Raw genomic sequence first — 24,600 nt, 5'->3', positions numbered from 1 at the left:
CTGGGCATTCTGCATTATCTCTGTATACAACTGTGGATTCATAGTGTAGCATAAATCTCATTAATCCATTTACTTTTCACAATTAAATAAAAATAAAACATCAAATTTAAAAGGAAAAAATGAGGTAATTTTGAATTTGATGCCTGCAACACGTGTCAGAAGATTTGGGACAGGACCATGTTTCCCACTGTGTAGCATCACATCTTCTGTCTGTTCACATCTGGGAACTGAGGAGAGCAGTTGCTGAAGTTTTGGGAGAAGACTGTTGTACCATATTTGTCCAATACAGGATTCTAACTGCTTAACAGTTCTGGGTTTCCTTTGTTGTGTTTTTCATTTCATGATGCGCCAAATGGTTTAAATGGTGAAAGTTCTCAAGTTCAGCACTCGCACTCTTCTACTACAAAGTCATGCTATAGTAATAGATTCAGTATGCAGTTAGCATTGTCTTGCTAGAAATAGAGAGAGAGAGAGAGAGAGAGAGAGAGATAGATAGATAGATAGATAGATAGATAGATAGATAGATAGATAGATAGATAGATAGATAGATAGATAGATAGATAGATCCAAACAACACAGATCCTCCACCGTACTGACCAGTAGGGATTCTTTTCTCTTTATAACATCCTTCTTTTTACGCCAAACTCAACCCGAGTATCGTAGCCAAAATGCTTTATATCAGTCTCATCTAATCAGAAGCTGTTTGCAGTCGATACTCCAGTTGCATCTCAATGTGCATTGCGCCGAAATGAAAGTAAACATCTTCTGGGATGTCTTCCAGACAGTTTGTTGGCTGGCACCTAATAGTAGATTGGGAGAATCATTCTTCTGGATCAAATTTCCAACTGTGATCCTTAGAGAAATCCAGGCCATTCTAACTGTTTTATAGGGAAATAAATACACTGGTGTTCTGCTCCAGTGAGGTATTTAAGGTATAACTATGAATGTTTGTGGACACCTGACCATAAGATTGGTATACGCTTTTTTTTTAACATCCCATTCCACATTTAGTCCCATTTGCTCTTATAATGAGGTCAGGTAGTGATCTAGGTGAGAAGGTGAGAAGGTCTGGGGTGCAGTTAATGTTCACATTGATCCCAAAGCCGTTCAATAGGGTTTAGAGCTCTAGCGCAGGAGATCTTCCACTGTAACCCATGTAAAGCACTGAGCTGGAGCAGGTTTGGGTCTCCGAGTTAAAGTGAAAAGAAAATTTTATAAAGATGTGCGATACAACTGTGTGCCTCCAGCTTGATGGTAGCAGTTTGGGGAACTCATTTTGCTGGAAAAGTACATATAATCGATATATTTGATTCTTCTCTGTATTGGTGAATGAGGTGAAACATGCAGGTTATGAATGATGGCTGGGTTTTCAGTTGAACCCCGTACTTGACTTTTTTCTCCATTTTTTTTCATTTAAAATAAAATCAATCGTTGTATAAAAGTTGTATAAAAGTTACATACAGCCTCTGCTACTGACTTTATTTTCTACAGTTCAGTCTTTACTTCCTTTCCCTCCTCATAGCTCCAAAAGTTCACACATTATGGCTTTTATTTTTTTTTAAATGTGACCTTAGTTCTAGAAATGATGCAGGCATTTGAACGCCAGCAGTAAATCAGGATCAGATGAAGAGCAGCATGAGGCCATTGAGAACCTTAAGGTCTGTTAATGATTCCTTTTTTCTAGGCATATAAAATGTTCCTCACCACAGCACTGCTCTGAACACTGAGCGTTCATGATCTGAATTTATTATCTCCAATGATGAACTTAAAGATTGAAGTCATCACAAAGCTCCTCCAAACATCTGCCAGGGTTTTGTATGCGTTTCAAAACAGGGGCTTCACGAGCCGTCTATTGATGGCAAAACACCGTACGCCCTTTCATCCGCCGTTGTCATGGCTATGAGCGCGATCTCGCCGTCACATACACTTTTGTTTTGTTTAGTAAGCGGGGAAGCCGAAATGAAGCAGCGTGTTTTTTCAGACCAGCGCAGAACAAAGCTGTAGGAGCAGGTTGAGCTCGGCAAACCCACGGGGAAGAGGAGCGATCAGATGCAGCCTGCCTCAAATAAACAAGCGTTCTCTCAGAGGGACGGTGCAGAAAGAAAAAAGCACAAATAAAACTGCAACATAATAAAAGAAAACAAAGAAGAGCAAAACAAGCCGATGTTATTTAACATCATTTATACCACCAAACTCAATTCCGATTGGCCAAAGGGTGAATGTTTTCATGCCTTAGACAGTGGATTGCAGGTTTCTATTCATTTTGTTATTAGTAAACATTATTCTGAGTATTTCTTTATTAGGTGATGTTTTTTGTGGATCACAGTGAGATCACATGGGTGGTTTTGTATAAAAGATTATCCCAGCTGGGGTCAGAGCGCAGGGTCAGCTACAGTATGATACAGTGCCCTGGAGCACAGAGGGTTAAGGGCCATGCTAAAGGGCCCAGGAGTAGCAGCTTGGTGATACTGGGGCTTGATACAGACCTTCTGATCACTAAGCCAGAGCCTTAACCACCAAGCTACCACTTCCAGCGTTTGTAGACATACTATACATATGCTTGTATTTCTAAGACGTGGTAACAAAAAGGTTGGGAGACTAATTCTGTTTACAAGAAGAACTTTGTTTATCTACGTTTCCACACGATCACCTTTAAAATAGTCAAGTTCAAATTCGAGCTTATTTCTATTGTTTGAATAAAATTAAGTAAAAATTGAAGTGAATGATTGAATGTGTGTTTATCCCTGATGGGCAGCGTGGGGTGACTTTAGCAAGGAAAAACTCCCCTAGACATAATGAGGAAGAAACCTTGAGAGGAACCAGATGCAGAATGGGGAACCCATCCTCATTTGGGTGATAAAAAGACAGAGCTAGATCAGAGCTAGTTTCGTGTATATAACCGATCTATAATGGTACTGTAATAAGTGGACATTCTGTATTTAACCAGTTGAGGATGAGTTTCATTTCAAATCTTGTTCCCCCAAGATCTCCTCCCTTTACTCAGCAATACAGCGCCCCCAGTGTTCCTCTGGAACGTGTCCTGGAAGTCTTCTTTTCTAAGCGTGTCAAGCACGTGTCAAAACGCCGACCTTTGTGCTGGATCTTTATCTTCGGGAAGAGGGTAAAGTCCACTGGAGCCAAATCTGGCGAGTAGGTTGGGTGCAGAAGTGAGATCATGTGGTTCGTTCTCTGATGATCATCGAAGGTCTCTGTGGGAGATTGCCCAGTTTTACTTTGTTCAATCTTGATGTCCATGATGTAATTGCAGACGTGGGAAAGCACGTGTATCAGAACAGCAACAGTTAGTCTCCAAACTCTTTGGTACCACCTAGTAGTCGTTGCAGGATAGCCATTCCAGACTCCGGTCCAGGCCTTCATGCACTCCGACTTAGTGATGCTGCACCTCATTTGTGTCATTTTTGTATCTATCAAAGGCAACATTGGCAAGAAAAACTCCCTGAGAAGAAGAAAAGGAACCAGACTCAAAGGGGAATCTATCCTCATCTGGGTGACACCAAATGTCTATTATTACAGTTTTAGTATTGTTGAGGTTATCAGCTGTACAGTGGACAGTAAGGAAGTAAATTAATTTCTTATTGTGCTTTTTTGTGTATCTGTACTTTACTAGTGTTTCCATTTGGGGAGATTTTTACTGTAACTTCACTACATTTTAAAGTCAAATATCTTATGATGCACTAGTTGAGTAAAATTACAATCTCCATCCACAGTGTTGCAGTAGATTGTAATCCTAAAGCATTCTAGCAGATTGTTTATAACAAGAACTGAATCATTTCTTGGTAATATGACGAGCCACACTTCATTTGTTTTAAGAGACAGAAAAAAGAAATGTTGAGAAAACAGTTTATATCCATGAATTAACAAATGGATAAAATAATAATGACATTCTTTAATGTTCTTCAGTCAAAAACATGGTAATGTGAATCGCAGAAGGCAAGTGAAGGAGCAACCCAACTGTTTTTCATAACAAGAAGTTGAGGTGGATGTCAGTAAGGAAATCATAAACATGACTGTCGAGACCATGAAGATGTTCTGTGTAGTAAAGATGTGTTCATGTAATGAATGAAACCAATAATTAAATTTATCACTCATAATAACTTAGAGTTAAAAAAAATCCATTCTCAATTTCAACCAGGATACAGAGAATCGCCAAGGACACACTCCTGCACTGATACGTTTAGTCCTACTCAGTCCTGATTCTCAGATCCAGCTGCTTATTATCAACTAAATCTGGTGTTCATAAAAACAGAACAAAAAAACAGTCCAGATGCAGACAAAGGAACTAAGAGACCGCTATCAACTTTGTAGGTGTAATTTGGTCTGAGCTTACGCTGCATTCATGACCATGTGGGAACTGGAGAAAATCCAATTTGTCTAATTCCCATTTAGAAACTTTCTCAAATTGTGTTTCTCAGCATTTCAAATCCTTGTAATCCAAGATGTTGGAATAGTAAGCAGAAGATTGTGATTTCAAGTGCCTACTACCAATGCCAAGCTGCAACCGCTGGGCCCTTAACCATCATCTGCTCAGCTGGACATCACTCTGGATAAGAGCATCAGCCAAATGCTGTTAAAGCTACACTACATGGAAAAAAAGTATTGGGACATTTCCAGCCATATGTGGTTCTTACCTGAACTGTTACCACCATGTTGAAGGCACACAAATTGTACAGGACGTCTAAAATAAAAATTTCCCTTCACTTGAACTAGGAGACCCAAACCTGTTCCAGCATGACACTGCCCCTGTGCACAAAGCCAGCTCCATAAAGATCTGTTTTCCATGGGTTCTAGTGTTAAATCTGACTTTACTAACACCCTTTAAATGGTGAATCTCCACAAATATCCACAAGCACACTCCAGAATGTAGTGGAACATCTTCCCAGAAGACTGGAGATTATTATAACAGCAAATGGAGTCTAAATGTGGAATGGGATGTTTAAAAAGAAGCGCATGCCAATTTTATTTAGACCTTTATTTATATAGTTGATTTTAATATGGCAGTACTTGAAGTATAACAAGTTAAATAGTAGCATTTTGCACAACATTTTATTTAGGAATGAAATTCTTTAAGAATACAGGAAGATACTTTTGTAGTTACCCTGTGGATGATTTTTGATCAACCTGAGAGCTCCTCGTTTTCTCTTTTTTTTTCCAATGGGATTAATGCCAAATGGCCGAAGCCAACGTCCTACACTGGCTTTTAAAATCAATGAATCATTAACCACACAACACTTTGGGGTGCTTGGGAGCTTGTTATCCACACAGAAGCAAACCAGGCATTACCAAGAGTGTCCATTCTAATGCCCTTTAACACTTAAGCTTGTATGAACCGTGCATTTCATGTTTTTAGAAACTTCAGTGTTTTCCCCAGGGGTCATGAAGACAATATTAACCTGAAAAATCAACTCCATATAGCCTTTCATTTGCACTATGGGCCAAGTAAGAGAAGATGATAACAAAATAATTCATTTCTAAGGCTGTTTTATTCTCCTTTTTGCTAAGCTCCTTTTATTCTCCTTCCAAAGCTCAAGGCAAAGATAACTTACAATGTGTAAAATATTCGGTACATTACATGCCCTTGTGATCTCTCCAGCCTTTGGTGATCTACAGTGTAGAGTCGACATTTTCATCTATTCTGAATACTATGGATTCACTACCCTGTTCTTCCTTTGTTTGATGGACTGTTTGCAGGCATCTGACAGAGTTCCAAGTTGGCAAATGTTTACTTATAAGAAATGAATAACTTATTTTTAACAATACATGTAACTGTTTAAAATAAACAAAGAAATATACGCCCAAAAATGCTTATACAAATATAGAATAAACATGTTTTAATACCTCTGCTTTAGAAAAGTAGGAAACCTTTGGGACATGCCAAACAAAGCAGCTATGAGTCATTTATTTAAGTGGATTGTTGGGGCCATCCATGGAAATCCTGGCATAAATTAATCTCTGCCTTGGAGAAATCTAAACAGCGAAAGCCTGCTCTCGACTGGATATCATTTTTTAGTCTAATTTGTGTCTGGGGAAAGCGTCTTGGCATCTTGCTGCTTCATTTATTCTGAAAACAGAGAGAAATAGGAAGACAGAGAGAGAGAGAGAGAGAGAGAGAGAGAGAGAGAGAGAGAGAGCGAGAGAGAGAGCAGGCCAGAGACCTCCAGCCTTAATCTCCTCCACCCAAAACTCCATCAGCACAAACGTCATTTCTGCAGAGCTCCAGCTGAACCCAAAGCACAGCAACACTGGGAAATCCATAGCCAAATGAAGACAGATGGTAACGTCTCTGCCATTTCAGACAGTTAGCATGAGCTTCCCTGGACACCTGCCCACACTGGATACACTCGCACTGCTTCTGCCTGCATTTCATGCTGGATATTCATGACCAAAGAGACACCATTATCTTCCATCTTCGGCTTTAAACTCATTTTAGCTCTAAAAATGATTCCTAAATGCAGTGTGCGTGGTTCTGTATTTAGATCTGCTTCAGAGATCCTGCGAATATTCAAATCAACCTAAACAGCTCTCTGTATAGAACTATCTATATAACCAATATACAAAATATGGACAAATATTTGTCGACACCTGACTGTAAGTTTGGTTTTTTGCATCTATTTTGAGCATCTCGTTCCACATTAAGTGGCACATTATAGTTATAATAACCTCCACTCTTCTGGGAGGATGTTATACTGGATATTATGGAGATTTATATCATTCAGACCATTTAAAATATTAAAAATTATATCATTACTAAATAACATGCTGCTATTTCACATTTCCTATTTAAAATACTGCAATAATAAAATACAATATACACACAAAAGTTTGTGGACACCTGACCATAAGATTGGTATGTGTTTCTTTTAACATCCTATTCCACATTTAGTCTCCATTTGCTCTTATAATGAGCTCCACTCTTCTGGGAAGATGTTCCACTAGAGTTTGTGAGATTAATTCTGACACAAGGGTGTTAGTGAAGTCAGGTAGTCAGGTAGTGATGTAGGTGAGGTGAGGAGGTCTGGGGTGCAGTCAGCCTTCACATTCATCCCGAATGTATTTAGTAGGGTTGAACTCAGGGCTCTACGGTAGTAAAGAGAAGATCAGATCATTTTAGCGACTTGGTTCTTTGAATCTCGTTCATCAAAACAAATCTTTTTTTTTTGTTACATTTTCAATAATCAGATCCTCCAACACGTCCACTTACACCAACTTTAAATATAGTTATAGTTAAGAACATATTATAATAAACAGATTGAGTTCTTCTGAATCACATTAAAGACTCATTCAAAATGAACGAATCACTCTGCAAAACGACTCGTTTTTCGGAGTCACAATAAAGACTCATTTAAAATTAATGAATCATTCTTCAGGACTGCTTGTTTGTTTGAATCACATTAAATACTCGTTCAAAATAAACGAATCGCTCCTCAGGACTACTCGTTCTTCGGAGTCACAATAAAGACCCGTTAAAATGAACGAAGCACTAAGCGAGACGACTCGTTCTTCTGAGTCACAATAAAGTCTATAAATAATGAATCATTCTTCAGGACTGCTCGTTCGTTTGAATCACAATAAATACTTGTTCAAAATAAACGAATCGCTCCTCAGGACTACTTGTTCTTTGGACTCACCAAAAAGTCATAAATAAATGAATCACTCTTTAAAACGACTCATTCATTTGAATCACATTAAAGATTCGTTCATGAACAAACCATCACTACCCTATAGCAGTAGATCTTCATGGAGATGGCTTTGTGCACAGGGGTATTATCATGCTGGAACAGGTTTGGGCCTCCTAGTTTAAATTGAGGCAAAATCTTGTGCTCCCAACATTTAAAGACGTCCCATTCCTCCCCACTTTGTGTTTGATCACATATGGCTGGAGTAGTCATGTGTCCCAATGATTTTGTCTATATAATGTGCATCTCCATCTGGGCCAGCGAGAGAATGCAGGTCAGTGGTTTAAAGCTAGTGTTTAGACAGCACTTGATATTTCTGGAAGCTTTAGACCTAATCTACCTTTAGAACAAGCTTTGGCTGGAACATCTACCAACACTCAGCCAGAGAGCACACAGCATGCGGTTGGACTCAGCAGCGACTATCACCAGCATCTGTCATCTGTCACGACAACATTTTGTTTATCCTACATCTGAAGTGAGAGACACAATTCTATTTCTTTACATTCGCTTTATACACTTTTACATTCGCTGTCAAAATAAATTCTTCTCATAGTGTTAGCATGGTCAACCTTCAGATGATCAAAAACATGGCCATGAATAAGGAAGAAATCAAGCAGGTTCTCTGTGTGGACACACCAGTAAACTGTTCTGGAACAAATAAACACATGATTCAGACTTCTGGTTATAATTAGCAGTGAAAACAAGAAACATAAGAATTTTATAAGGACCATATATGAGAAATATCGCATATCAGCTGTGTTCATAAACATAATTTTGGTTTGTGCATCTTTTTGAACATTTATAATAATGTCCACTCTTCTGTTCCTCTAGATTTTGTGGAGATGTGTGGAGATCCATTCAGCCACATTCAAGGATATATGGTAGTAAAGTCAGGTACTAATGTAGGTGTGTGATGTCAGAGCTTTATAGCAGGAGACCTTCTACCCAATCCAACCCATGCAAAGCAGATCTTGATGGAGCTGGATTGGTGCATTGTCATGCTGGAACAGGTTTGGGTCTCCTAGTTCAAGTGACAGAAACTTTTCATGCTCCTGCGTCCAAAAACAACGTATTGCTGTCCCAATATTTTTGCTCATCGAGCGTATGTGAAATGTGAAAAGTCTATTCAGTTCATTCTGCGTGAGTTTAGAGCGGGTGAGATGTTGTTTACAGAGACATATTACAGCCCGAGCAGCATGCAGGAGGCCTCATGGGAAGCTGCAAGCCTCTGGCATCGTTAACTGCTTGTAGGTGGCAGAAATGTCCCTGTTTGAGGAAGTCTCCCAGTTTGGTGCTTACTGTATATAGGGCAGGCAAACAAAACGTCCCGGCACGCATTCAGGGATGCAAGAACAGCATTACAGAAGCTCCAGAGAGGAGAGCGGGTTGGCCACCCACTGATACACTCCAAGAGCAATAAGCGTTTCCGTGGAATAAGATCTCAGGAGGCTGCAGAGGAGACGTGACTCATCGCTGTGCTGACACACGACTGCTCAGTGTTTCCTTGCTTTTCCAGTGGCTGTTTAAATGCAGGGCATTACCCATCTTTCTCGCTCTCTCTCTCTGATCAGAAAGCCGTCTACAACTGAGAATCCTGGCTGTCTAAATCCTCAAACCCAGTCTGCCATCTGCCCCTGAGCACCACCTGCTCGGCCTTTACCTCAAACCCTCATGTACGGAGGAAATGATGGGAAAAGATTTGGACGGGTGGATGAGCAGACGGACAAATTGCATAGACAAAATGAGTTTTATTCCTTATTGGTACACTGCAGAACAAGTGTGTGTGTGTGTGTGTGTGTTAAAAAAAGAAGACTGCATGAGCAACAGGCTTTAATGGCCTTCCACTAATGAAGCATGCACACAGCAGCAAAAGCCAATAAAAACCAATTTCCCCCAGCTGTAATTATACCAGTCTCTTAGTTAATTATGCTGGTCTTGGTGTTACAAAAAGTCGCTAACGTCCTTAGCAAGGAGTTAAAAGCAGTGGCATTACTGAAGCAGCACAATTGCCTAACTGAGCATTGGATCACACACACACACACACACACACACACACAGCAAAAAGAGATAGATAAAGGGTACAAGAGAGGCTGCATGTCTGTAAATATTCCACAGTGCGCTATTCACCCACAGCACAAGTCGAAATTCGTTCCAACACGATGTATTATTAATACCTAGATAATGTAATCAAGCTAAAATAAAGCGTTTAGCTCTCAGTAGTGCGTTATTTACAGAAAGGGGCGGAGCCACGAGTGGAATCTGCTGTTAAATATTTATGCACCAAGTAAAGACACACGAATGCACATTTCCTGTGAAAAGTGTGAACAGTTTTTGATTGTGTTTGAGAGACACGTGCACGTTCCTTTTGTTTCTATGCAACAAACTCGGTCATGTAAAATCCTCCCTCAGCATGAAGAACAGCTTCACACACTCTCAGCATTCGGAATCTTCGTTTCTTCAAACATTCATGAAATACTTTGCTGTGACTCTTGTGAAAGTCGCCAAAGATGTTCTTCACTAGTCGGAGATTTCTGATTTTGTGTTGCAGTTCATCTCAGAGCAGTTCAGTAGGATGTAGGTGCAGTGACTGGGATGGTGGTTTCATGATAAATATCACTCCAGACGACTGTCTGCTCTCTAAAGAACTTGTTGTACGGTGAAGTCATTCCAGAGCCGCAGTTCAGACGGAACTGCACGGTGATGAAGTATGGAATGCTTTTACATTTAGATATTTTGGAATCTTTTTGTATTAATTTTAGGATTATATTTTATTTAAATTTGACCTGATTTCGACTTAGTCAGACGTAACAGGTAGTGAGAAGGGAAGTTTTAGGATTGTTTTAGACCTTTAAAGAGAAGATGTCATACCCTACAAGGATCCCAAACCATCTAGAGATGTACCAGCTCCAGTTCCAGCTCCAGATGTTCCAGCTCCAGGATCCCATTCCATATAGATTTCGGACATTGGACTTGCTGTTTCTCCATCATTGGACATTTAAAGGCTCTGCATGGAGGAGTCAGTGTTGAATCTATAACAATCTCAGATGTTGAGCTAATTTATGAGTTGCTCAGGAGCTCCTGATTCCACAACCCCAACAGAAGACTGTAGAAAGAACATTACTCAATCACACACTCGGGTGCTCATGATATTTCTCACTCTATGGTGTTGTTTGTAATGATCTATAATCACACTCATGGTGTCTTGATGAGGATGGGATTTGACTCTGGTTCCTCTCAAGGTTTTTTCCTCATACCATCTTCATAGAGTTTTTCCTCGTCACAGTCACCCCAGGCTGCTCATCATTCACTTATATTTACATTTTCGATTCTATAATTCTTACATTCTGCAAAGCAGCTTTGAGACAATGTCCAGTGTGAAACGTGTTCTAGAAATAAACTTGAACTGATCTGATTCAGGTTCCGTGTAAAACTAGAAAGTATTGTGAGAACATCCCAAGTCTTCATCTACTCAATCACATGATATTTTAAATACTCAGGTTTTAAAGATTTCTATGATATTTAGTTTCCTTATATGTCCAAATTCACTCTGATCTTCTACTCTGAAAGAAGGTGGAGGACGACTCAAACACGTACAGTATTATAGAACAGAAAACTAGCATGCGTATTTGAGAAGAAGCTCGTGAGAGACCCGAGCAGTCAGAAAGGCCAGAAGAAAAGGCCAGGCTTCTGCTAGAACCTACAATTTCTCATTATTAGAATCTTTTATTCAATGCTGACACTCAATTACATCCAGTTGCGCTTTCATAAAAAAATAATATTGTTATTGCTTTTTTTTCCTCTAAACGACTAAATGTAATTTCACAACACTCCATTTCCTTCCTGAACGTGTTTTTTATTTAATGAGCATGATCTTATGCGTGTGGTAAAACAGAGAGGCCTCGGGAGAAATAAACTGTACTAGTGACACCATACATCGGTATTAAGGAATATACCGCTTCCTTCTGGGTGCAGCCAGCTTTTAGAGTTCCTTTGGTTCCTATGTGGAGATCCGCAGAGGCATCTGGACTCTTACAACTTTATTCGAGTGAAATCAGATTTTCAAGTACAGACAGCATCCGAAATTCTGGCTCCTGCTCAGCACAGTCGCATAATCATCATTCAGATTTTCCCCTCTGACCGGTGAGGCTATTAGCAAACACATTTGCAGCCCCGCAATGTTGGCGATATTAGCTTCAACCCAGCCAGGAAGTCATTTACACTGAATTATGAACTAAGCTTCAAGTCAGAAACAGAGCTGCTACTGATGCAAACCAATGCTACAGTTCAAATAACTGGTGAGAAGCTTAAGATAGATAGATAGATAGATAGATAGATAGATAGATAGATAGATAGATAGATAGATAGATAGATAGATAGATAGATAGATAGATAGATAGACAATAGTAGAAACTGTGTAAATTGACAAGTGCTGATGAATTTGTTTTTGCTGTTTTTTTCACTACATGTCGCAGTCTGGATGAATGTGTATGTGACAAATATAATTTAATTAGATTTATATTATATTGCATTTATTTAACGTGACGCACAAGCAAGAAACCAACAACCTAACTAACTTTTTCAGTCATGTGGTTTGATCTATCGGGTGTTGGTGTAACCGTTAATGATCATCAATGCAGAATTCACAATGCAGAGTTTTTTCCATGTTGTGGTCTAGAGCTCCACAGAAACCTCCTTCACGGCCGTTAATACTCCCATTACACGTTTTTCCATAACTGCCATCATGTTTGCATGCCAATGAATCTGTTCCTGATTTCCCCTGTCAGTTACAGGCTTAGTCACACTGATTGGTTTGAATTCTGCCATATTGGTTTAATTGACACGTTGCCATTGCAATACAAATGAAGATCGACAGTCAGCATATGAGTTGGAAGCGCTGGACCACTGTGAATAGGAGTGTGTGCATTTTAGTGTTACATTTACACTTACAGCATTTATCCAGACCAACTAACTGTTATCCTATTTATACAACTGAGCAGCTATGTGGTAAGGGCCTTGCGCAGGGGCCCAAGAGTGGCAGGTTTGTATAGCTGGGATTTGAACACACAACCTTCAGATCCAAAGTCTAATGCCTTAATCACTCCAATTGCTCTTATAATAACCTCCACTCTTCTGTGAAGAGAACTCCTAGTTCATGTGAAGGAAAAACTTCATTTCTTCCAAAGACGTCCTACACAATCGTGTACCTCCAACTATTAAACCTTCACTCATGGTACCACCAGAGTGGAAACGATCCAAATAAAGACGCCAAGAGAATTATATATATATATATATATATATATATATAAAAAGAAATAAACGAGTGCCAAATGTAAGTTCATACTATTTGCCCTGGTAAGAACTTAAGACCTTGGCAGCTTTTGTACAATAAACAAAATGCTGCCAACATGTTGAACGATGAGCAATTAGCAGAACAACCTGCAAGTGAGCTGAATTTAGAGTGCATTAGAGATACAGAGATTTTACTGGGGTTCATCCAAAACTGTAATTGCTATACTGAATTATAAAGTACTGAAAAATGCTTAGAGGAAAAACACGGCCTGTTCCAATAGATTCCTCTTTTTAAACAGGAGTTTCACTGGAAACCCTTCCTGATAAGTAAACACTGTAAAAGAGTTTTACAATCAAATATTTACAATGTTCAACAGTAATCAATCACTCAATTGTAAAAGACATGAGGTGGTAGATTATGGTGGCTTGGATTTCTGAAACTATCTGAGAACATTTTCTACAAGCTACGCTTACGTTGACTGGAAACGCAACGTCTCTGTATGGACGGAAGGCTAAAAAAGCAGAGACAAATAAGCGTTTTTAAACGAAAAGGTATTAGTTTGGACATGGCCTGAAAAACACCAAATTTCTGGAACACATAAAGAAACAGGAAATGACAAACAGGTGATGCTAATTGCAAACGGAAAAACAGGAAGTTAAATTAAGTGGAAAGCCAATATGTTCTAAAATAGGATTGCAGGATGTGGAACACGAAAGGTGCCGAAATAAATAATTGTGTGAATTGTGGATCTTTCAAAGTCAAAATGCTATACCGAAAGCATGCACATAAGTAAACTAGGAAGCAATAAAGAAATATGTTGTGTGTTCAGGAGACCAAGTGGAAAGGGAGTAAGACCAGGAACATTGGAGGTGTTTAAACTGTTCTATCATGGTGTGGATGGGAAGAGAAATGGTGTAGGGGGGATTCTGAAGGAAGAGTACAGTAAGAGTGTAGTAGAGGTGAAGAGAGTTTCTGATAGGGTGATGATCGTGAAGCTGGAAGCTGAAGGAGTGATGATAAATGTCATCAGTGCTTATGCTCCACAAGTGGGTTGTGAGATGGAGGAGAAGGAAAAATTCTGTTAGATGAAGTGGTAGAAGGTGAACCTAGGAATGAATGATTAGTGATTGGTGCAGACTTTAATGGGCATGTAGGTGAAGGGAACAGAGGTGATGAGGAGGTGATGGTAGGTAGGTGTGTTTGTGGATTTAAAGAAAGTGTACGACAGGGTGGAGAAAGGAGTTGTGGTATTGTATGAGGAAGTCAGGTGTGTCAGAGAAGTATGTGAGGGTGGTGAATGACATGCATGCAGTAGGAACGACAAACTGGTTCAAGGTGGAGGTTGGACTGCATCAAGGTTCGGCTCTGAGCCCTTATCTGTTTGCAGTGGTGATTGATAGGTTGATGGATGAGGTCAGACAGGAGTCTCCCTAGACTATAATGTTTGCAGATGATATTGTGATTTGAGGTAGAGAAGAGCCTGGAGAGGTGGAGGTACACGCTGGAGAGAAGGGGAATGAAAGTCAGTAGGAGTAAGACAGAGTACGTGTGTGTGAATGAGAGGGAGGGCAGTGAAGGGGTGCGGTTGCAGGGAGAAGAGGTGGAGAAGGTGGAGGAGTTCAGGTACCTGGGGTCAACAGTGCAAAGTAATGGAGAGTGTGTTAGAGAAGTGAAGAAAAGAGTGCAGGCAGGGTGGAGTGGGTGGAGAAGAGTGATAGCAGGAGTGATTTGTGATAGAAGAGTATCTGTGAGAGTGAAAGGGAAAGTTTATAGGACTGTGGTGAGACCTGAGATGTTGTATGGATTAGAGACAGTGGCATTGAGTAAAAGACAGGAGGTGGAGCTGGAGGTAGCAGAGCTGAAGATGTTGAGATGTTCGTTGGGAGCAGAGGTGGGAAGTAACGGAGTAAAAATACTTCGTTACTGTACTTAAGTAGATTTCTTTGTTATCAGTTTTTTACTCCACTATTTATTTTTCAGACAACTTTTTACTTTTACTCATTACATTTTTACACAAATATCTGTACTTTTTACTTCTTACATTTTCAAAACCGGCTCGTTACTTTAGTTTTAATCCACTGATATGGTGAAATATAAAAAAAAAATTTCACTGCGCGCCGATTTCAGCCGAACAACTGATTTCCTGTTACTGCCCGTCTTTTTCAATCCACTGGTGTATAAAGTCCTGACTCTCACTCTTTACGAAGATAAGAATCAGCAGGCAGAAGGCAGTTAGGAGTTTGGGGTTAATGTGGATGAGACAGAGGGAGTCAGTGATGAGAACATGACTGAGAACAGACACATTCCTGATCATCATCATCTTTTCTCTGCTTGTGTTCTATATGTGGATCTTCAGTCTGGACACATTCATTCAGTAACAACATTTTTAATTAGATTTGTATTAATATATATATATATATATATATATATATATATATATATATATATATATATATATATATATATATATATATTTTTTTTTTTTTTTTGCTGTCAAAATTAAAATTATTTTAAACGGCACTAAATGTTATTAACACGCTATTAATTCAGCGCGCATTTCTGTTTTTACCATTTTTATAAAAAGTATTAATACATAAATAAATAACTAAATATAAAAGAGGCGAAATTAAAACCTCCAGCAAAACATACACTTATTCACAACGTCCTTCTTTACTTAGATATACAATAAATAAATAAACTCCACCGAAAAATAATTTTAATCAGTAAACTTTCATTTTATTTCTGCGCCAAGTCTCAAATCAAACACCAAATCCGCCATGTTTCACACAATTTACCCTCTGGGTGGTGTTTTGTGGGTTTTTCCCTCATAATGACGACACGAACTTAAATTACTGTCTTTATTGATCGTACAGATAAAAACAATTCATCATTCAAATCTGTAAAATGTCTATAATTTTATATATAAAAGCTTCTTGACTTGACTTGAAGAGGTGCAGTTTCTCCGGTATCACCTCATTAACTGTCCGTGTGGAAACATAACAAAGGCTCTTAATGATGTCCACACGTCTCTGCACTGATATAGCCTTTATATTTAATCACTGTACACATGCTTACATACATATCACATGCTGTAAATATGATACATGTTTATCTGCACTATTTGCACGATTGCTACTTTTTGCACTTCTGGTAGATGCCAAACTGCATTTCGTTGCTGTGTACCTGTACTATGCAATTACAATGTTCGTTCTATCTATCTATCTATCTATCTATCTATCTATCTATCTATCTATCTATCTATCTATCTATCTATCTATCTATCTATCTATCTATCTATCTATCTATCTATCTATCTATCTAATTAATATGATGTGAGGTCCAGTTAACAGCTAAAACAGGTAGAAGTAATAACTACTTTTTACTGAAGTACATGTCAGAGCCAAAACTTCTTTACTTTTACTTGAGTAAAAAAGTTTAATCAGTACTTCAACTTTTACCCGAGTATTTTAAAACATGAGTATCTGTACTTCTACTTAAGTAAAGGATGTGTGTACTTTTGCCCCCTCTGGTTGGGAGTGACGACGATGGACAGGATTAGAAATGAGTTTATTAGAGGGACAGCACATGTAGGACGTTTTGGAGACAAGGTGAGGGAGGTGAGATTGAGATGGTTTGGACATGTGCAGAGGAGGGACATGGGATATATCAGTAGGAGAATGCTGAGGATGGGGCCACTAGGAAGGAGGAAAAGAAGAAGTCCAAGGAGGAGGTTTATGGATGTGCTGAAGGAAGACATGCAGGTAGTGGGTTTAAAAGAGGCAGATGTAGAGGACAGGGGGGTATGGAGACAGATGATCTGCTGTGGTGCCCCCTAATGGGAGCTGCAAGAAGAAGAGGAAGTATACTTAACAAACCAGTGCTAACCAGCTTGGTCCTTTTGTTTGTTGATTTGCATTTGCTTATGGCTTTGTGTCAACTCTTGGCACACCTGTACCTTGAATTCATTGTTCATTACTCATGCTGGGAGTTTAACATGGATGTTGATGATATGCTGGATTCTGTTTGTTAATGTAATTTGTAATGGCTAACAATAACTTTTCAAATTTATCCTTACCGTCCACACATGCTGGTCGTGCCCGAGTGGTGCCTGCGATCTGGCCTCTCCGACAGGCACAGCGGGCCGTCTGTCTGGCGATGGTCCGCTTGGGCTGACTGCTGTCTCTGTTTAACATCACAATCTCACACGTGCCCACCGCCAACTGACCTGTGTGACCGACACACAAATAAACTGGTTAGAAAAGACTACAGGCAGTGAATAGATGAGTGCTTCTTTTATTCCCTTTTGCAAAATAACACTTTTATTCATTCTGGGGTTTAATGAAATTCCTCCTCGGCTGTGTGACACCAGGCTGCTGCCTCCTCAGGCATAAAAACAGCAACACCAACACAGTTCACTATAGCAGCGTTCAAATTCGGACCGGCGTTTTCTAAACCGCTGCAATATTTAATCAACAATATATTGTGCAGTCAGGATTCAGAGACACCGCAGGGTTGAGGGAGAAATGCAAGGTGACTCATGGTTCAGAACATAAAGGTTCCATATGTAATGAAATAATCTGTGGGCAAAAACACAAGTAAACATCCTGAATTTTTTCAAGAAAAAAAAATGTTTTTGCTATACTATTGCGATGCAGAGGTGGAAACACGGGTTGGAATCCATCTGAGTTTTATTAGAGAAATCAAAAGGACAAACAATATTGAAATTCTGCATGAAATTGGGCAAATCTGCCACGACATACATTTGACATACGACGACGCTGCAACGAGGTGTTTCGAGCGGCTTCAAGAGTCTGGTTTCATGCCGAGGAAGAGCACCACAGATGCATTACCTGCTCATGCAGACTTCCCGAAGATGAAGATCCAGTTTACCGTTTTGACACCGTTGCAGAGGTCCGGCGTAAATAACAGAACGGCGTAAATAAGTCAAGTCAAGTCAAGTCAAGTCAAGTTTATTTGTATAGCGCTTTTCACAACAGACATTGTCTCAAAGCAGCCTTACAGAAATCAACAGTGAAGGTGAATGGTGTGAATTTGTCCCTGATGAGCAGCATGGAGACTGTGGCAAGGAAAAACTCCCTTAGATGTTATGAGGAAGAAACCTTGAGAGGAACCAGACTCAAAAGGGGAACTCATCCTCATTTGGGTGACATCAAGAGTTTGATCATAACAGAAGGTGCTTGACATGCTTCAAAACGAAGACTGCTTCCAGAAGAACACTAGGAGCTGTATTACTGTGCAAGGGGACTATTTTGAAGGTGATCACGTGGAAACGCAGATAAATAAAGTACTTTCTTGTAAACAGAGCGAATCTCCAAACTTTTTGACAGCACCTCGTATATCGTTCTTCCCCAAACTGACTCTGAAGTGATATTCTGACTCGGTTTACTCTTTACTCAGCCTTAGAACTAATATAAAGATCCAGATCAAGGACACTGTCAGTCGAAACAGCAATGGATTGGCCTGGAAACGTCTATATCTACCAGATCCAGCATTTTCAGGATGATATTTTAGCATGCGGTTCACACACGCTGGATCCCTTAAAGCAAATCCATCAACAAAACTCATATTAGAAACCATGTGCTGATCTTCAAGCTTGGGCCAAGAAGAAACAATTCTGTGTGTGTGTGTGTGTGTGTGTGTGTGTGTGTGTGTGTGTGTGTGTGTGTGTGTGTGTGAAAGAAAACGATATGTCTCTGCATGTAAACTTGAGGACCAGAAATGGGCTCCGTAACTCATCTTGTCATCTTAATGTGTTTCTACGAACATTTGGTTCCTGCTAGTACAGCGATAGAAATATTAGTGTTTGTGTGTGTGTGTGTGTGTGTGTGTGTGTGTGTGTGTGTGTGTGTGTGTGTGTGTGTGTGCGTGTGTCACATGCAGCCATAATTTAGGCCAAAATTAAAAAGCATCTCTTTATCCCCTCATTCTGTCTGTCCCTCTGCTGGAGAGGACCGAGTCCCGAGTATCTCATTATAGTCCGTCCATTTCAGGCCTGTGATAAAGAGCTGATTTACGGCTTTAATTAATCTTCTCTGTTACTGTTGAAGGGCCTGCAGAGATGCGATGAAAGGAGATTTTTATATCTGTAATAGAACGGTGGAACGACGATGAATCACCGGGGAGAAAAAAACTCGTACTCGTACTTTTAGGATCGGCTCTTTTTCCGAGGACGGCATTCTCAAGGGCACCATAATTCAGCGTGATCAGTAGGAATAAAGCTCCAATCAGATGCCTTTTCTCCGAGAAAATGAGAGACAAAAGGGCCTGAGGTCATCGGGAAGCTGCGACTCCGAGTACTCTAATAGCTTTAATCAGGCTGGTGGAAAGAAATTCCGAGTGGAGATGATGGAAGTCAGAAATCTCTTTAAAAAGAAAGAAATCATGAGCCGTGTGCGTCAGGTCTCCTTCCCGCTAAGCATCTGCTGATTACAGAGTTCCGAAGCTTATTGCTATTCATCAGATTTTACACGCACCGTCTCCTATACGCCTCTCTTCTCGCTCCAAACCCAACTGTCCACCTCCTTCTCCTTCTCACTCTCCACCTCTCCCTCTGTTTTCTCCTCAGGCCTGGATGAAATGCAAATGCAGCAAAGTGCACTCGATGATGATGATACGGAGTTTGATGATGAAGATGATGGTGATGATGACAGGCTTCTGCTTGGTCAACACTTCACACAGAGCTATGTGATTAACACAGGCACGTAGTGCACCATAGCTTCAGCATCAGCCCTGTGTGCAGATACGAACACGTCTCAGAGCCCCACATCCTGCACCGAGGTGTAGACAGGTGCACGTCAGCAGATAGCTGAGACATATTGCAAAACAGTTTTGCAAGAGTTTAGATTTTTTATTTTTTTTTCCCCGTCAGGACGGTGAGGTTTATCAGGCTAGGCACATTTCCACTGAGCTTCTGAAACTTTTTGGAGAAACCAAATAAGTTTTCTGGATGGAACTGCTATAAAAGAAAAGTGCGCAGTTCCTCAATATGTTCCTGGACGTGTTCCTGGTTTTGCACTTGCAGCAACAGGACTGAAATTAGGTTTGGAAAATTAAACATTTATTAACTAGGAAATGTTCCAACGTGCTTCCCAGGCTCGTGATTCGGTTAATGAGAAGTCCAATTAAAAATGCCAAAAAATATATAATAAAATACAAGAAGACCTCTGTGTGCTGTTACTGTATATGAACCAGGAGTTACTGATACCCAGTGGAGGGCCGTGACTTTTATACCTGGGCCTTCAGTGGGGACTTAACCGACCTAATCTACCTCATTACAGAGAGAGAGACATTTCACATCTGAAGGTGAAAACCATTTTACTACAACAACAAACCCAGTTAAGAGTCCAAACCTCTACACTACAACCACAACTGTGCACCTACAACATCCAGAGCAGTTCAGAATCAATATTTGTCTAATAACATGACAAAAACATAAAAATGCAAATAAAATATAACCTACTCACCAGAGATGCAGACTCATAATGTGCAGCGCCCCCCAGAGGCTGTAATCCAGTGGTACCGCTTGTATTCACTGGTCTGGAAGTGGAGAACAAACCCTTTCCCGGGCTGAGACACGCTAGCTAGCTTCAGGGTTGGTGACCTCCTCACCATGTCTCGCTTTTCTTCACAATTTATTTTTAAGTATGTCTGAGACAAAATAAATTTCTCTTCCTCTGTAGGTATAAAAAAGTCTAACTCAGATGTATGAATGTGTGCAGAGCTACACACGTGTTTTACCAGTTGAACTCGGCTGTAACAGTTTCCCTCTGACCAACCAATCAGAGGACAGAACAATACTGACGCTATTCTGGGCCAGTGATCTGCTCTGTGAGGAGAATCTGAAATCTGATTGGTTAAAGAAACAGAGCTGTTGGTAATATTCTCTAAGGTAAAAGTCCAGCAGTACTGATTCTGAAGGCTCTGAGCAGATTAGATTCACATGGCATGTAAATCTAACTTCCACATACACGTACTGGAAGCAGTGCAGCCGAGAGAAACGTTACGAAATGAAGAGAATAAACTTTAGGCCAGCAGAGATGGATTTACTGACCCTGACCGCCTGCCACTGCTGATACCATACTGAAGTGCCTGAAGGTTCTTCTAAAGGCAAGAACATTCGTAAGCGTGAACGATTTCTTTTTTAGAAATGTGGTTCCTCCTGTCATTTTTTCTTCTCTTTTCTTACATTTATTAGTCCAAACATGCACCTGGTCTCCTCTGTCAGCTGGCACTGGAGACTTCTTCTGAAAAACGCTAATTAAAAATCACTTCATAGAAAAACTTGCTATCTCTGATGGGACTTCTAGGGGATGATGTTACTACAGAAAAGATCTGTATGATGTCTGAATTCTTCAGGACTAATTTGGAATGATCACCATTAGGGTCACCATTAGGGTAATCATGAAGATGTTCTAATCGTCTCAAAATGTTATGAATCAACCTGTAAGAGATCATGTATCTTCAGTACACTGTTTCAATTCACCATGAAGACGATGGTTTGAGTGACCAAAAAAAAACCTCCAGGGTCATAACTTATTGTTGCCTTTTAGGGTCAGAAGATCTTCAAAACTACAATCTGATTTCACCTAAATTACTAGAAGTGGTTTGGAAGGGTTTTAAGAAAAAAAAGCATTTAATGTTATTCAAAACTCGATTGTCTTTAGTTTATCAGACATTTCCAGAACTTCAAACAGGATCAGGAAACACCAGGGAGGGGTTTGGTGCACACAGAGATGCAGCCATGTGGAAAACTACCTCCTGCCCAGGTTAATTACAGTAGTGGATCTGTAATATTTTGGATTCATTGCATTATAGACTCTATCAGATATAAATTAAACATCTGATTAACCTTTAGAGAGAGACAAGCATTTATCAGCATTGTGGTGTATATGGGGAGGTGGTAGCTTAGTGGTTAAGGCATTGAACTTTGGATCTGAAGGTCAACAGTTCAAATCCCAGACATATAGGCAAAGGCCCTTAGTGCCATAACTGCTTTGTTGTATAAAGCAACTGTTCTGACCAATCAGAATTAAGCATTCAGCAGCATTGTGTCACATGGACTTTACAGCAAAAGGAAATTCTTTCTTCACATATCCAAGCAGCGTTAGTAAGCTGGGGTAAGACATGATACAGTGCTCCCGGAGCACAGAGGATTAAGGGCCTTGCTCAAGGGCCCAAAGAGTGGCAGCTTGAGGATAGCGGGGCTTGAACCCCAGGCCTTAAGATCAGTAACCCTTAACCACTGAGCTACAACTACCCCATTGCGGTGTAATTGCAGAGAGTTGTAGTTGAAGAGAGTTCAAATCCCAGTAACAACAAGCTGCCATGCCTGGGCCCCTAAACACGGCCTATAGCTGCTCAGTTTTATGAATGAGATAAATGTAATTCTCTCTAAGTGCATCTGCCAAATTAAGGAAAATGCTCTGGTGAACCCGTTATTACAGAAAAGAGCCCAGACCTGATATCATGCTGATATGGCTTATCATACACAAGTCTGTTATTTCCTAATCACCTAAGGACAGTTGCATGATGGGAACCGGAGCTGAAGTGTGAGAATGTGCAGATTTAATAATCCATGACCAATATCATTAAAATCGCTGTCATACAACACTGACACGCTTAAATCACGTATTACGCTCAAGTGCAGATCGTCAAAATAGCAGACAATCATAAAAACCAACGTCCCGCCGACGTCTCCTTAATTAGCGAATGAGCCGTGCGTCGTTCCCGGGATGTAAATCGTGCATGTCACGTCGACGTACGTGTGCATTAATGCTAGCAATATGTTCCAACACATGACTTAACACTTGAATCATAAATAAAACAAAACAATAAAGCCCAATCTCAATCAGACAGTCCATGAAGGTTACTGAGATCCTAACATGATAACATGGTAGAAATCCGCAGCAGAGATCTGGGATGAGTTCACGAGTTGCTTGTTTTTGTTGATTCTGCACAGAAAACTGCAAATAAATGTGAGTTATACGGAGCCCTCAGTGTTTTCACAACATCTCCATCATGTATCTGTGTGTCTGTTTATTAGTCAATCCATGTGTTCATTTCAGATACAGTGGCTGTGAAGAGCTTGGAAACTCTGATGGCTTTTGACACGGGCATGTTTATTTTGTTTTTATGCAACGTTTGTGTCTCTACCAACAGGAGAGAAGACGTGATCAGACTCCCTCACCCCCACACTCACACATGGAGGTGGAAGTTTATTGGTTTGAGGTTGTTTTGAAGCAGAAAAGATTCCAGAAAGTGAAAGTGAACCATCATGGCTTCATTCCACACTTCATCACCATGTAGTTCCGTCTGGACCGAAGCCGAAGCCGAAGTCTGTGTTCTGTAAGTGTTATTAAGAGAGACGTTTGTTATTAAGAGAGACTGCTCTGGGGACATTTATAGATTTGTTTGGTCAAAGGAAATTTTTTGCAAAGCAACAAAAATAAAATGCATAAAACACTGTGGGTTTCCACACTTTAACAGAAATGGTACTCTATTAAGAATGAATGGTAGGACTTTAGGAGGACACTGAATTGTCTTTATAGCCATAAAATGAACACATGAATCCCTGAAATCGCTTTTTCAATATCTTTTTTATAAAAGCGTACATTTTCAGCCAAATGAATACATTTTTTAACCTTGTTACACAAACTGGTATTGTATTAATGCATAATATTGTGAAATGTGATTCAACAGAGAGTAGCTTAATAGAATGAAACAGAGTAACTCCGTCCTTTTGGTCCTCTCCATCTCCTTCATTTCCTCTTTCTCAGATTTCTCCCAAACACATTCCGAGCTCCCACTATTATACCCATGACTCTCAGATTTATTCCACTACAGAGTCCACCATGGCTCATCCTCCCACCTCATTAACTCTTCATATAAAATAACAAATGGACTCCAGATGATTTAAATAAAACCCTGGAAGAACAGAAATGTGACTTCTCTGACTCTCAGTAAAATTCAGTATATTTGGTGGTAAATGACTGGGCCTCTGTTTAACCCCCTGCAAATGTTCACAATCTAGAAATCATTTTTTGGAAACATACTTTCATCTGAAGCCTGTGTGAGGTCACTCAACATCACTGCTCTTCATCAACTGATCAACTGATGCTGGTGCATGATGCTGTGACCCACACTTCCATAATTCTGTCTTCTCTCGCATTTCTGATAAAAACCCTAACCAGACTGTAACACATTCAGACTTAATAGGACATAATAATAAGCCTAAATATTATTACCGTAATTTCTGGACTATTAAGCTCACCCATATATAAGCCGCACCCACTGAATTTTATAAATATTTTTATTTTGAACATGAATAAGCCGCACCTGTCTATAAGCCCCCTGTCTACACTAATGTACTTTACACAGGCTTTAACGAAAGACACGTTACACACGGGGTAACAGGTGAGATATGTTGCGCTTCCTTTGAGAGCATAGCAGTATTTTGGGAATAGCATGCCACTGCTCAGTTCTAAGTTTCTTTCTAACCCATAACGCTGTTACCAAGAAAAATAAAAAAGCTTTTTTTAAAAGAGTTTTGGAAACCTGTCTGTGCTTATATGATTTCTGTTGTAACTGGAGTTAGCG

The 24,600-nt window shown here is 39.9% G+C and overlaps 1 protein-coding gene across 3 annotated transcripts in view; it reads right to left on the bottom strand.

Annotated features, from left to right (window-relative positions):
- The window catches only part of tafa5l (TAFA chemokine like family member 5, like), an 83,666-nt gene that overhangs the window by 30,695 nt on the left and 28,371 nt on the right, over positions 1–24,600 (bottom strand). For all 3 annotated transcript variants that reach the window (XM_046870416.1, XM_046870417.1, XM_046870418.1), the window contains exon 3: positions 17,060–17,209. In XM_046870416.1, coding sequence (XP_046726372.1) covers positions 17,060–17,209 — 150 coding nt within the window. The remainder of the gene's footprint in view (positions 1–17,059; positions 17,210–24,600) is intronic.

This window comes from Silurus meridionalis, chromosome 17, assembly GCF_014805685.1.
Source record: "Silurus meridionalis isolate SWU-2019-XX chromosome 17, ASM1480568v1, whole genome shotgun sequence".
Lineage (NCBI taxonomy): Eukaryota > Metazoa > Chordata > Actinopteri > Siluriformes > Siluridae > Silurus > Silurus meridionalis.
Note: the sequence above shows the minus strand (reverse complement) of the source record. Positions and strands in the feature narration are given on the sequence as shown.